The 15,441-nt window shown below is 41.9% G+C and overlaps 2 protein-coding genes across 6 annotated transcripts in view; one reads left to right on the forward strand and one right to left on the reverse strand.

The window, feature by feature from the left end:
• Positions 1 to 6,034: 6,034 nt before the first annotated feature.
• Positions 6,035 to 9,653, forward strand: LOC139658649 (lysophosphatidic acid receptor 1-A-like). Its single transcript, XM_071536794.1, has 4 exons — positions 6,035 to 6,210; positions 6,868 to 7,620; positions 8,417 to 8,679; positions 9,342 to 9,653. Exons 2-4 carry the CDS (start codon positions 6,870 to 6,872, stop codon positions 9,438 to 9,440), a joined length of 1,113 nt encoding a protein of 370 aa, XP_071392895.1. The 5' UTR covers positions 6,035 to 6,210; positions 6,868 to 6,869; the 3' UTR covers positions 9,441 to 9,653.
• A 187-nt stretch (positions 9,654 to 9,840) lies between these two features.
• The window catches only part of pbx4 (pre-B-cell leukemia transcription factor 4), a 28,310-nt gene continuing 22,709 nt past the window's right edge, over positions 9,841 to 15,441 (reverse strand). For 3 of the 5 annotated variants that reach the window (XM_071536783.1, XM_071536784.1, XM_071536782.1), the window contains 3 exons: positions 14,838 to 14,941; positions 13,894 to 13,980; positions 9,841 to 13,684 (listed from right to left, as the gene is read on the reverse strand). In XM_071536783.1, coding sequence (XP_071392884.1) covers positions 13,592 to 13,684; positions 13,894 to 13,980; positions 14,838 to 14,941 — 284 coding nt within the window. In that variant the 3' untranslated portion in view covers positions 9,841 to 13,591. The remainder of the gene's footprint in view (positions 13,685 to 13,893; positions 13,981 to 14,837; positions 14,942 to 15,441) is intronic. The other 2 variants (XM_071536786.1, XM_071536785.1) reach the window with 1 other exon arrangement.

Here is a 15,441-nt window from a genome sequence, read left to right on the forward strand (position 1 = left end):
CGCAGACCTTTTTTCATCATCTAGTATCTACTGTAAAGAAGTATTTTCTTATACTACAATAACTGTTTATTTTGGATCTTTCTTTTTTTTCTTCTTCTTCTTCTTCTTCTTCTTCCTCTCTTTAGGTTTTTAAACCTTCACACCAATACACTCCGCCACCTATGTCTATGCCAAACAACCCATTACCTTTTATGCTAAATTCCTTGTCCTAAAACATGTAGGTAGCTAGTGAAAACTCCCTAATATATGCATTATCATAATTCCAGCAAGTATTTATCAAAGACAGAATCATTTGAAGTTTTCATAATAATGCCTTGTCTTTTTTTTTTTTTTTTTTTCCTCCATTTGAAAAACAAGAGCAGGATCTTGCCAGCAGAGAAGGGAAAAAAAAGTCCAGCTGTTTCTGAGCTTTAGTTAGAATATGATTTCACTACAACTGTAACACCATTATGTGTATTACACCCAGAGGCGGGAAATGTTTTTAAATGTTTATATCATCGGCCTCTTTCACAGCAGATGCACAGTCACACTACTGAACCGATCTGTAAGAGGAGTAGCTCCTTGTCGTCGTTCCCCTCGGTCGGCCACAGTTTTGCCGCGCTCCGATCTCGCGCCTAACGGGGTTTTGATCAAATGGCAATATGCAAAGAGTGTTCAAGGGATTCAAGGGAAATAAGATACAGACACTGAACACCTTACTGTAGCTATTACAGGAATCACGTGCGTCAAAAAAAAAAAAATAGTTCCACATTCGTTGAAGGGATCAGAGAAGAGCTCCCGATTAGTCTTTACATCGAGTCTCCTGATCCACCGAGGGCGCTCTGCTGACAGTACACAAACACAATAAACGATTACAAAAGCTCTGAAAACGTTGAAAAAAAAAAACAGTTTTGATTTATATCTTTGTTCTTGTTCGATAATAGTGGATGTGAGTTCTAATTCTGTTATCGGAGACGTTTGGGTCGCACCGCGCGGATTGGTCGAAATCTGAATGAATCTCGTCCTCTCGACTTGTCTCTGGTATGGTGGTCTTATGGTGTTTTTTTTCTCCAGTGCCTGTATTGTATTGCGATTCTAGTTGGCTTATATTACACTTGGGGAGGGGGGGGGGGCGGGGGGGATATAGGAAGGACTGGGTGGTGTAATATTTGAATGGGGAGGGAGATTTCTTCTTTTTTCCTTTTTTTTTCTTTTTTTTTTTTCTTTTTTTGGAAGAGTTTGTGTTTAAAAGAAAAAGAGAAAAAAAAAAAAGGAAAGTCAGCGTTTTATATTTTACCCGTTATGAATATTCAGGTTTTAAATTTAGTTTTAGCTGGACTTCTACGATGAGTGTACACACCTGACAACTACTTTCTCATTTTGTTCAATCAGTAAATTTTTAGGTAGATACGTTTCAGCGTTGCCACATTAGCGTTTGAGTGTAAGTCTAGGTTTGTGAGTGTGTATATTTGGATGGCTGTGTGACTGTATTTTTTTTTTCTTTCTTTTTTTTTTTAAGTTTGTGGTGCAGGGAGGCACGTTCCCCATTGTAGATAAGCATTAGACCGGTGAGGAGAATACACAGTGCTTCAGGAGAACTTGTTTCTCTGCTTAAGTCACCTTTTTTCATTTCTATGAAGTCCACCATATAAGAATATATATAATTTTTATTATTAGACTGGTTTTGAAAGGGTAAAGAGAAAAAAAAAAAACTTCATTCCTTTAAGCCTTTTATTCTTTTTTTTTCCTTTTCACAATAACTGTTGGACATAATGTGCCATGAGTTCTACAGAGAATGTGCTGACCCGCAGCTCAGCCCAGAGTTTGCTTTATTCAGGTATTTTATTTTGTGTTACATTTGTTCTGTTTTGGGGTTTGTGTTCAGACATTTTCCTCGATTTATCGTTTGGTATGTGAGTGGTCTATCGAGGTCTATGATTCAATCTGTTATGATCATTGAATAAACTCATCTCTTTTATAGAAAATAAAAAAATAAAGTAAATGCTGTGTGTCTTTTTATTAGTAGCGGCACTCGATTCATCCTGCTGTCAACAGAGCGGCTCATGACTGAGTCGAGGCAAAATAACATCCCAGCTGTGTTTAGCTCTGCTCTGTGCCTGTAAAGGAAGGGTCAAATTGCAGGTAGATGGACAACAACTCACTGACAAAACAGCAAATTAGAAAGATGTTAACATGCCAGTGAACAGACTGATGGAAAATTAAGAAACCCATCAGCTCCTGACCCTGTCTCTCTTGTCTTCTTTGAGGAAACCTCTCATGTTTTTCCTTGCCTAACTCCTTCATGACACTCCTGCTCATTAACCACACTTGTTTTTTAATTTAAATGTTTTTCTACCAAATCCCCCCTCTGTCCTCCATTTCAGTTCCTCAGACTCTCCTGGCAGCATCAGTCATGTCTCTTCTCTGAAGGACAGGATTGATGATTGCAAATATTCCAGGTTTTAAGTCTGCTGAAGATCTAATGCAGTCATTGGTCAAGAGCTGTATGAGAATGTTCAACAGGTGCTGACACTCACATTTGATGTGAAGTTGTGTGAGAATGTTGTAAACAGATCATGTAGACCAAGTTTGACATTGACAATTTAAGTTATAAACCAGCAGGCCATGCCCAAATGGACTGATCACAAAACCTTTTGACTATCATTTTTTGGACTAACTCAGCATACGCAACACATTTCATATCATTCAGTCTGAAGGATTCCAAAGTATACATTTTGGGCATTTGTGGTGCTCCCTATTCATTTTTGAAAATTAATAATATGAATTTCCAACATCGAAAGCACACCTTGATGGTGGACAGATCACATCGAGTCATAATAGTATCGGACAAACTGTCGTGGAGTTATAACCAACGTTGAAAGTTCTGTTAATGGACATTTTTTATTTATTTATTTAGTTGTGCAGGTTTATACTTGCATCTCAATGTACCACATCTGTCACTGTATCTCAGCTATGTGCCACATTGTTACATTGTGACACTTGGTCAACCAGACTCACACACACACACTCTGAATGTACAAATCACTCGGGATGCTCACTCTTTTCATGAAGTACACTGATGTGGTGAATCCAACTAAAAGCCATTATCTCTTATTGATTTTCTTTATTAAAGATTAGATTTGGATCAGATTTCCATTATTAAATTTTAGATTTGGTTTGACAAACAAACTGATTTATGGGCAGGAAGTGGGAGGCAGTCGGCCACGTGAGATAGACTCAGCCAGACCACTTCCTGACTACAGCACCTCACAGAGAGGCTGCAGACACACTGAATACACAGCATATTAGGGACACTTACTCTTTACTCTTTTGATGAAGTACACTGATGAGGCATTATCCCTCATGGATTCCCCTCATTAAATCTACACCAATCACAAAGGAGGAGATATAGATAAAGAGAAGCAGACAAGTTGGTGAAGGATTTTTAAGCTTTGAGACAACTGAGATGTGACTGTGATGATGAACTGCAGCTCAATGTCAGGAGGATGTTCCTAATAATTTGATACATTCAGTGTACAAAACACTGAATTTGATCCATTAGTATTAGTATTTTACCCTTTGTTGCAACCTGTGTGTTGATTTAAAAATGGCTTTGTACAAATAGTTGCTGGAATGGTTTCATTTGGACCAAATTTCTTGAAAAAGTGACATATTGACTCTTACAAGTTTGTTGGTTAATGGCAGCCATGTTGTTTATGTAATGGTGCTGGTGTAGACAACATGGCTGTATCCCAGTCTATTACGGCTATGTGTCATGTTTGGTTTCAGATTTATGTTGAAGGGGTAAAAACAACACAAAAACAATAGGCTCTTGTGCTCTGGCCATCAAATTTTTTTTTTTTTTTTTTTTTTTTTACCAGGACCTTGAACTAAACAGACTGCTTCATCACTGAATGACTTCAGTGTTTCTTCCAACACAAAGACACAAACAAACTCTTCACATTTCCCATGCCCTTGTGTACGCACACATACACACTGTAACCAGTGCATGGAAATGTTTGACTTGCAAACTCAGTATCATCTTTTAAGTCGCTTCTCAAAACCCACTTGTTTAAGAAAGCCTTTTTATAATCTGTTCTGCTTTTATGTCACCATTTTGTTCTCCTGTTTCTAAGTCTGTTTAGGATCCTTGCTTACTCTTTTTTTGTTGTTTTTATGCTGCTCTCGCCCCTTTCATGTTGCTTTATTCTATTTTTGCCTTTTTATTGTTCCATCTTATTGTTGTTATTTTGCTTTTTCTCTTTTAGTAGCTACTGCTGCATTTTTTGCTATATAAATAAAGCTTATTATTATTTGTCTTCTGTTCTGCTTTTACCAACATCTGTTTGTGTGGATCTTCTCTACTATCCACACCTGGAGGCTGACTGGGTTGAAGTTTTATAAAAGCGTTTTATCACATGACTTTTGGCACATGTAAACTGAGTATGTACATGGAGCGAGAGAGAGAGAATACACTGTGGTTCAAGACAAGTTCCTCTTACAGCACTGTAGATGTATTTTGCATGGCGGCAGGTGGGAGGGAGGCCGGCCTGGTGGTTAGACAGACTGTCCTGATGAGACTGATGATCCATCCATATCATCAAAACACTGAACCCCAACCTGCTCCAAGGAGGCAGTTCCTCTGGCTGCCACTTTTGAAAAAGAAAAAAGAAAAGGAAAAAGAGAAGAAAAGAAAAAACAGGATAATTACATATTGGGGTGTACAGAAGGACACAAGTATTAGCAAAAGTACTCAGTGGAATCAAATATGAAGTGAAACAGTAGTGGCTTGTTCTGGCTGAAACAGGATACTGGCCTTTGGGAACAGTTGTGCCTCAGCTATATGGGTTAAATGGCCTTTGTCAATGTAGTAGACATCGTTCCTGGTTGTCAGGCATATAGTTTGCAACTGAGTCTTTCTTTGTATATACAGTATATGTATATGTATATGTATATGTGTATGTATGTGTATATATATATTTTTATATATGTACAGTACTGTGCAAAAGTCTTAGGCACATGTAAAAGAATAAAAGTAAAGCGAAGATGCTTTAAAAAATAATTAAATGAAAAGTTTCTAAATATAAAAAAAATGTACTATAAAGAGCAGTCTACTGACACACTAATGCAGGAAAAAAATGAATAAACATCTAAGACACAATTTACATATATACACATATACATATACATACACATACACACACAGACACACACACATATGTGTGTGTGTGTGTGTGTGTGTGTGTGTGTGTATATATATATGGTATCTTTCATAGGCGTATATAGCTGGGAATATATGCTGTGAAAACGACATGAGGGGAAATCAGCAGCAACCAGCATTCGTTAGCCTGAGTTAGCTAGTTGGCATTTTAGTGGTTTAAGACAAGTGGATTTTAATGGTGATGCTTTTGTTTTTCACAAATGACAAAAACATATGTGACAGACGACAAAACAAAGATACTGTATTTATTGTCATAACGTAATACAGGCCAGATAATGACTGCTTCAGTTAGAAGAGACAGAAAACGTGAATTTTAACATTAACATTTAAGTTTGCCTTCCTCTAGTTTCTATGTACTGCTGCCTTCAAGTGCTCCTCGTAAACTCCCACTTCGAACAGCACAAGCCGTAAATACAACCTGTCTCACATTCAAGTGCTTTTAGCCGGAGCTAATGACGAAATGGACGCTGAAGCAAAGTGGTTTTTGGTGACTGTTTTATTTTAGAAGCAGCACAGAGCTACTTTGAGCTGCAGCGGCACATTATGCATTTGGTGGATGTTTTAGTTAAGTTATCAGAAACAAAAATGCTTGACAACTAACGGTTACACAAAGTGTTTAAGTAGTACAACAATACTAATTATTTCCGTAGAATGCCAAACAACAACATACGATAATAAAATACACCACTTTAACCATCAATTACTGACATTGCATCGACAACTCAGGTAGCAGAAATCTCCGTCACTTTTTGGGTCGTTCGTTCGTATATACGACATTTCTGCCTGCACGTGAAGGCAGCATCGCTACCTGTCTCTCAAAGCCAGCTGAGCGGAGTGAAAATGATTCTGACTTCTGAGCGTCGATCAAAGGAGAAGAGGGACGAGCTCAAAATGTGGCGCATGCAGGTGAAGCAGTAACAGTAAACTCCGAGGCTTTTTCATTTATAAAATGGTGACACGTCGAGCTTTATTTCGGATCAGGCTGGATGGAGGATACTCTTAAATCGGCGGTAAGTTTAAAGCGTTTTACCGCATCTTCTGTATAAAGTCTAACGTACAACCTTTGAACGACAAACTGAGTTACTGTTTTATTGGATAATAAGACATATCCCGTGAGTACAATTGCTTTCGAGTTGACCTGTTTGTTTCATTTACGGTTTTGAAACACGTTACAACAAGAATAACAATCTGATGGGCCTGTGTCTCTTATCTTGTTGTCTTACCCAAGAATTATGGGAGTATGGGGGAAACGATGTTTATTCGTCGAATCGTTGACCTGTCTTAAAGAAAGTAAAATATAACCCGAGAAATATAACCCGAGTAAATATCTTTCTGTTTGTATTGGTGTCTGCCTAATATAGTGATAACCAATAGAGTTCTTATAGTTTACCTTCCTACTACATCATCGTGGATGTCTTAAATACACACAGACCTAATCTGAACTGATTTGAGGATATCTGCACTTCTGGGTAAAAGTTGTGTACTAATGTAGATTTTTTTGTTCTTGTTTTGACCTACTTTCTATTGGCATTTATTGGAGTATGGACCTAGGTTAAGAAATGTATTGATTTGCACACACACACAGCTGTGCACCAACTACTATACTGACTGTAGCCTGTCTGTAGACTTGTCTGACCCCTCTCTCACTTCCCGTTTTCTGTCCCTAGTTATGGCCATGGAAACCAGTGACTGGACCGCCTGCGACTACAGCCACAACGTGACTTTCTTCTACCAGCTGGTGGGTAAGAACATCAGTGAAGTGTGGACGTCCCGGGACTTTCTGGTGATCGGCCTGGGCTTGACGGTGTGCCTCATAGTGGTCCTGGCCAACCTGCTGGTGATGGTAGCCATCTTCATGAACCGGCGCTTCCACTTCCCCATCTACTACCTCCTGGCCAACATGGCTGCGGCGGACCTGTTTGCAGGCATCGCCTACGCCAACCTGATGCTGAACACGGGCCCCTGGACCGGCAGGCTCACCAAGAAGCAGTGGTTCATTCGCGGGGCTTTGATCGACATCAGCCTGACGGCCTCCGTGGCCAACCTGCTGGCCGTGGCCGTGGAGCGCCACCAGACCATCGTCACCATGCAGCTGCACAGCACGATGACCAAGCGGCGCGTGGTGCTGCTGATCGTCTGCATCTGGGCCGTGGGCATCGCCATGGGCCTGCTGCCCTCCATGTTCTGGAACTGCGAGTGCGACCTGAAGGACTGCTCCACCATCGCCCCGCTCTACAGCCGCCGCTTCCTCATCTTCTGGGCGGTCCTCAACCTGCTCACCTTCTTCATCATGGTGGCCGTGTACGCTCGCATCTTTGTCTACGTGAGGCGCCAGAGCCGCTATGCGTCCCAGCACTCCTCGGAGATGAGGCACAACCAGACTGTTGTCAACCTGATGAAAACCATCTCCATGGTGCTGGGTGAGAAGTGGCTGGGGGGGCTTGAAGGCATTGTGTGACAACAAGGGTCAAGTTCGAGAGTGTTTTTTTGTTTTGAAATCTACCACAAAATTCATTGGGTACTAGAGACCAGCAGTGACTCTCCATGACAACAACACATATCTACACTGAATATACAAAATATTAGGAAAACGTCCTCACGCACAATCCACATCTCAGTTGTCTCAAAGCTTAAAGATCCTTCTCTAACTCGTCTGCGTCTCTTTATCTACGTCTCCTCTTTTGTGATTGGTATAGATTTAATGAGGGAAATAAATAAGGGATAATGCCTCATCAGTGTACTTCATCAAAAGTGTAAAGAGTAAGTGTCTAATATTTTGTGTATTCAGTGTATAGCCTCTCTGTGAGGTGCTGTAGTCAGGAAGTGGTCTGGCTGCTCAGAGTCTATCTTACTGGTGGCCGACCGCCTCCCGCTTCCTGCCCATAAACCAGTTTTTCAACTCCAACCGTGTTTGTTTGTCAAACCTCATCTGGGTACGACACGCTATTTCCAAAGGCTTCTGAGGTTGTGTAATTCCCCAGAGCGTCACACTCGAATATAAAACCTGTTCCTCATCACAACTTTCTGTGATTGCTCACAGTTTACTCATCTTTTAGGGGCATGTTCCAAACCAACGCTAATGACACATTGCGACATTAAGCAATCAAGATACGAATGTTAATCATTGTTCCACTGTTCCATTTGTTGAGTTTGTCGATGTCGTTCCTTCCCCGCCCTCATTAATAACTCTCTTCTCCTCTCCTCTCCTCTCCACAGGGGCCTTTGTGATCTGCTGGACTCCCGGCCTCATGACTCTCCTGCTGGACGGGGTGCTGGGCAAAGACAGCCACGCCCACGCCTACGAGAAGTTCTGCCTGGTGATAGCCGAGTGCAACTCCCTGGTCAACCCCATCATCTACTCCCTGCGGGACACGGAGATGCGGAGGACGTTCAAGTGGATCCTGTGCTGCCTGTGCAGGAGGCGTGCGGGTGGGCCGAGGGAGACCTCTCCTGTCCAGTTTGACTCACCACAGCCAGAGGTACCGCAGTTACATCAGGGGGTTAAGTACAGGTGGGGGGGTGGGGGGGTGGATGGATGGAGTTGTTTGCTGCAACTCATGTTACAACCTGCAAAAATGTCAACTTAACACCATCTCAGCATAGCGAAACAGAGCTTCCTTGTTCGATAGCCTACAATCTAGATGAACTGGGGAAGATAAAACGGCCTAAATCCCGCTTGTTTTCTTCAGCGTGCCTCGTTTCTCTTGCGTTGCCCGAGGGTATTTGCTTTCGCACTCTTCCCGTCAGTTGAGAGAGAGCCACCCAGGTCTCCATTCATTACGTTCATGCACATGCTGATTCCGTCTCAAAGGCAGCAGATTGGCAGTAAAAGATAATGTTCTCTGGTACCAGGCGCCAGCAGGAACCAGGACATTCCTCGCTCTTGATTCCCCTCCTTCCGTCTCGTTACTCCTGGATTTGGTCGCCCAGCATGAACGCATCGCCACATTCACACTCCATACTGATACTGGCTTTTTGGAAATGGTTAGATGAAAAACAAAAGTGTCAAATAATGAAATATTGGATTCAAGAGTCATATTGTGTCAAGATGGGATTTTCAGAATTGTCATTTGGATTCAAAACCGTTTTTCTCTGCTCTCCAGTCCTGTTATTCTCAATACATTATGCTTTATGTCTACAGGAAAACATTGGCTGTGTCCAGAAGTCAGAAGACAAGGCCATGTGTATGCCACAGCACGCAAACGATAAGGCAGACAGTTGGACAATGCCAGTGGTATGATGGCTCTAGGCCAATAATAAAGTCTGGCTTTTACTGCCATCAAAGCAGGACATCCACAGCAATGGTTGTGTTGCCGCAGCTTGTTTGCCTTCATGGATGATTCTTCACTGTTTGTGTTTTTTTTTCAGCAGGACATCAGCCAACTTGTGTCAAACTACCTCTCTGCCATGTTTGCATTTGTGAATTGAATTGAAAATATAAAGATGCATCTATTAAAAAAATAAAAAATAAAAAAATATTTATGTTGGTCAAGTGCTGTCACTTCAGGATAATGTGTTCCTCAAGACAATGGGTGACACAGTGTTCTGTATCGAGTTTCATTCAAGATTCAGATATTAATCATCAGATGGTGCAATCTCTCCTTTTATTACATTTGACTATCACAAGAGCATTTGTGACAAATTATAAAATGAAACACTCCTAAAATCTGAAAACAAATACTGAAAAAATCACACTAAATCATTTTATTAGTTTTCTAATAAGAACACTACAATTTGTCATATTCTTCCTTTTGTTTTACTCTTTCTAGAACAATTCTAAAGTTGAGGTATAAAAGGAGTTCATACAGACTCACAAGTCTGAAAACAGTGGGGATTATATACAAGAGAAATGGAAAGACAGAGGTAGAGAGAGGGGTAAATACAAGGGAAAGTGAAGAAGAGGGGAGATACAAATATACTAATAATAAAACAAAGAAATCAAAAAGGTTTAAGAACTCATTTGGTGCTGTGGAAGTCATTAATCACCCGCAGAATTCAAACCAGATTGAAATATGATCAACCTTTAGAATACAAAATTAAGTTCTGCGAAAACATCCTGTATTTTAGAATTGCACTGCTGCTGCAAAAATTACAGGGGACCAAAAAAAAAGTGTACATCGAGCTTCGTAAGTATTTGGACTTTGACGTTTTGGCTCTGTACTCATTACTTTGGATGTGAAATGGCACGACTATGAGCTTAAAGTGCAGACCGCCCACTTTAATTTGAAGGTACACTGAAGCATATCGGATGAACAGTAAAGTAACTGCAGCCCTTTTTTGTACATGGCCTCCCTCTTAAAGGGTGCCAGAAGAAGTTGGGACAGAATATTATATTCAATTAAGTTGTCATTTTTAATTTGTGGCCAAAAACTCTTAAAAAAAAAAAACATCACTGCCCTCCCACGCTTATATGCAAATGTATAGATTGCATATTTTCAGAGGGTTTCTCCCGGCAAATTTCCTCATAGGAATCCATAGTAAAGTTTACTAGGATTAACCTTGCAGAGAGCAAGCTCCATCTGCATCTTTACACCTAGTTGTGGTGGGTGATTTAGTTGAAGACTTTAATAGTCCTTGTGACTATTTACCTTTTTTTTTTAAAACAGTTTTTCCTCTATCAACGGAATCTCAAATTTACTTTCATGTGTTCATGGGATACTTTTTAGTAGGTCTCACTCGAAACCTATGAATAAATGCATTTTGAAGCACAAAAAAATAGGTGAAAAGGGAGGGTGAAAACTTACGGAAGTGACTGTATAACTGAGGGAGTGTGGGAAAGGTGGGGGGGGGGGGGCTAAATCTGAGTTAAGATAAAGTCCACGGATCAATGTAGCGAAATACAAGTTCATTTGAAAGCCTCAATTGATAAAATAGTCTTTCCACAGCACCAAATGACTTTATACCAGTAAACCCTACATTGCCACCCAGTTATGTAACAAAAGACCCAAATAATATTCAAAATTGATAGAAACAGAGTAATCGCGAACCCTGCGACACAATAAAGGCCAAATAAACCTGGCATCTCAACCAAACAAAACATCAAAAAAGTTTATAAAAGGAAAAAAAAAAATACTGAAACATTCCACAAACTGTACAGTGACATCCATTACAACTGGTAGAAAAAGGGGGCACGGTAATTTGGTGTGGTGATAACATTATTTGTAAGATATAGCCATATGAATTGTGATGAGTAACAGTAAAACAAGTACTTAAATCTGGGATATTACACATGACAGGCTTACAAGCTCAAGTTTTGTTCTGTAACATATGGTTCAACAAAGTCTTGATTTACATTTAAATCTTCATAAGGCTTTATCTTACTATCAAAATGCTTTGTTATTCACATAATAGTTGATGTATAAAATAGTTCCAAAGGATGGAAATCCCCAAAAACATCACATGTGTGTCTTATACACGTGTTTTACTACACCCAGTGCTGCCTTTTTTTTGGTAACAGAGGAGAGAGAGAAGCCCTTGCCAATTGGCCAAATCAAAGAACTAAAAAACAAAATAGTTGTGGTTTACCAGAAGATATTCAAAGGATGAGTAAGGGAGAGAACATGCCTTCTCATGGAATGGGTGCTCAACTGCACACAATCAAATCACAGGTGTGATGTGACAGTCCTCGCTCCACCCACCCTCCCACGAAGCCCTACAACAAAAGCCCCAAAATAAAATAAACTTGAGGCATGACAACACCACACATAGAAAGACACAGTTACAAATATAATTCCCTCCTCTCCTCAAACTGAAAAGGTGGCTGTGCACCAACTTTAGAGAGACATAGAGTAGCATTATTACATTGTTGATCGTGGTATTTTTGGTTTTGGTACAATAGAAGGTTGTAGTGTGTTGCCTTGGGCCCGTGAGCTTACATGTTTCAAGTTAGGGAGGAGATCTCAGCTGAACCCCATCTAGCGCGTCATTGGCTGGTGGAAGTACCCAGCCTCTATAATGCTTATAAATGTATGAGGGCACCAGCCAGTTTGACTGAGACATCCAAAGAACACTGTACACGCGCCCACGCAGAGACACACACATTATTCCTTTTTGGTCTGTCTGAAATCATTATACCCTTTCTTTTTTGTTAATAAAAGTGAAGCTAAAAACTTGGAAGGTTAAATGAAAACAATATCACACCTAAAAGTCCTACATGCATGGAAGACGGTCACGTTTCTAAATTCATGTCACATTTGTCCCAATAACACATCACTGCCCCAGAATCTTTCCACCCCGTTCTCCTAACTTCATTTAGATGCTTTATTGAGCTACTTTTTGGTGGCTGGTGCATTCTTGGTGAAACAGCATTAGAAAATAGGCTACAATCAAATAAACTAGTTGACAGAAAGCAAGAAAGAAAGTCTACAAGCCGTCTACGACACCCTCTATTGGTTAGCAACAAAAAGGGCTGTTAATTACATCCACTCAACCAAAATATTTTTCTGTCTACCCTTTCCTCTCATCAGCCCTATTGTGTCCCGTCCTGCCTGGTCCAGAGTTAGAACTGGCTGAAACAGTGATCCCCACAGAGGCACCCAGAAAAAAGGATGCCAAAGTTTGTGCTTGACACATCTCATATGTCTGCTCACTATGAAAAGGATTGAAAAGCGGAGAGGTGTGTGTTTGTGTTTGGGGAGGGGTGCATGCACATGTGTGCATATCTGAACTATTCACTTTGAAATCTCCACCAACGAAACGAAACATCAAGCTATAAAGGATTGGAAGATACGACAGTGTCTTTGTGTTGAGTTGCCAGTGGGTGTTCATGGAGGAACAGATGTGTTGACAACTACTGGGGCAGCACTTTGGTACAAGCAAGGTGAGCAGAGCTCCCTAGTGATCCGTATCAACACAGAGTTTGGCAACAGCCAGTGACTGCTGTCAAATGCCAGCGCCAACGCTTCATGAGATACAGGCAATCACACACAGTTTTCCAGAGCAAAGGGTCGAGTGCAGAGGTCAATAGCACATGGACAGGCTGTGTGAGTACTGTGTGAAGTTAAGACGTGCATATACACAGATAATGTACAGACATCATGATCACCTACACAGCTGGGTGAGTGGTTTTCAAAAGGTCCTTAGTAGTGAAGATGTTTTTCTTATCTGTCTCGACATCAGTCAGCTCCGTCCCTCTTCCATTCCGAGTTATGGAGCTTCCAGCATTTAAACAGAGTTGTGGGGTGGAGGGTAAAGTCCTCCTAGCTACTGTTCAGCTGTCCTTGTCCTGTGGTCCAGCACGGTGAGCGTTTATGAAAAGTGTGTGCGGCCTTGCGCGGCTGCCTAGTCGAGGGACAGTGAGAAATGGGGGACGGAGGGTGGTGGTCGGAGCGGACCGCAGAAGGAATGGAAGTGATGGCAGGGAGAAGGTGAAGCTGCGGGAGAGGCGTTGTCTCAGTTGGAGGTGTCAGAGTGGACGCTGCCAGGAGGACCAGGAGGAGAGGTGACCGAGGGGGGGTTGGTGGTGTCCTGCCAGCTGTTGTTAGCCTACAAACAGACAGGGGACAGAATATTCTATATGAAAAGGGTATCAAGTTGTATCATGACTTTCAACACTGAGTAGTGTGCTTACTGGCCAATTTTCCAGGGAGTTTCAATTTTACTGAAGCGTTAGTGAATGGCAAATGTGTATAGTCTACATTGGAGTAGAGGACATAATATCAACTACTGAAGAGGAGCTTAGAGCTGGTACTCACATCCAGGCGGTGAGGGGTGTAGAGGCCACTACCCGACAGCTCCTCATAGCCGCCCGTCAGGTGTGTAGCACGGTGCAGGGTATCCACCTGTGAGAGACAAAAAAGATCCACAAATGTCAACACTAAATCTAACACGAATACTACATAATACTACCACATATCATCTTCTATCAAACTACACACACAGGCTGAACAGAAGAGCGACGGCTTCCACAAACCTCTGCTGTATGCCTCAATGCCAATCAGCATTTTTCATGATTGTTTCACTGCTAGTGTACTTGCCCCATCAGTACTTTAAAGTCTCTCTTTCTCAGGTCACTGCTTCCCCTGAACACCATGGTTCACCAATCTGAATCAGGACTCGCCATCATACCACTTCTGCTCTCATTCCCATGGAATGAGAGGCTGCGTTTGAAGCCGAAAGGCCACGCAATTCAAAATAAGTTATGCTTTATCTCTTCTTGCAATCAGTCTCATTGAGTTTTGTTTGTTGCTAATTACAAAGCCATATAGTGCTCAACAGCAGAAATATGTGGATCCTTCCAGAACAATGAAACTGTGCACTTCCACAGGGGAACAACAACCACAAGGGCAGCTGAGTTTGAGGAAACTTCTACCTGGTCAGGGCAGGTGAGGGGGTGGAGATGCGGAGACATGGAATGGAGAGATGTTGGAAGGGAAGGAAAAACCAAGGACTAAAAAGCACAGGAGGTAGCGACAGGGTTGGAGTGAAGCCTTAGGCTCCGCGGGACACACCGTACTGGGCAGACAAGGGTCAGGAACCGCAGGGTATTTGTGTGTGTGTGTGTGTTGGGGGAGGGAGGTGGGGTCAAAGGTAATGCCAGGGTGAGGTTAAGGCCAGAAGGAGCTAGGCTAGGGGTGGGTGCCCAGGGGTGCTGGGTGGACGGCATTGAGGTCGACTTGTCAATGTCCTCAGTGCCTACCTGCGGCTGTAGAGAGGGGGCGATGCTGAGACCCTCCCCGTTGAGCGAACGCAGGCCAAGGTAGGTGTCGCCTGTGTGAGACAAGCTGTATGACCCCGATGACCCTGCAGGCAATACACTCAGCCAATCAGCCACGCCAGGGTGCCCCGGGGGACAAAGGTCACAGTCGGTCACGGGCATTGATTAGCAAAAAGTACAGTCCCACCTCATGACCCGAGTCACCGCTGCAACATGAGAGTCGCCGGTCTCAGCCGAGAACGAACCCGCTTTACAACAGCGTGTTAATGAACTGTAACATCCAAGTAGTCCGCTGCCAAACTGACCACACCAATTTAAAAAAGTATATCTGACAGCCCTGAACTAGTACTGCCAAAAGATGTCCCCAACACAAAAGGATAGCGAAGGTGGTAGCTCATTTTCCAAGCTGGGATTTCTTTCTTTTCAGCATACTGACACGTGCATATCAGTTGCACACACAGATTCTTGAAATGTACCCCAGATAGAAAATACCACCGTAACTAAAACTAGAAGTCTACTTAATGCCAATGTTTACAAACATTATAAACAGACATTTTTGCAGCTTCAAAATACATTCAATGCTCAT

Source organism: Centroberyx affinis, unplaced genomic scaffold, assembly GCF_046629955.1.
Source record: "Centroberyx affinis isolate AG114_WGS23_722 - 3 ecotype Tasmania unplaced genomic scaffold, CSIRO-AGI_Caff_v1 ptg002940l_1, whole genome shotgun sequence".
Classification (NCBI taxonomy): Eukaryota; Metazoa; Chordata; class Actinopteri; order Beryciformes; family Berycidae; genus Centroberyx; species Centroberyx affinis.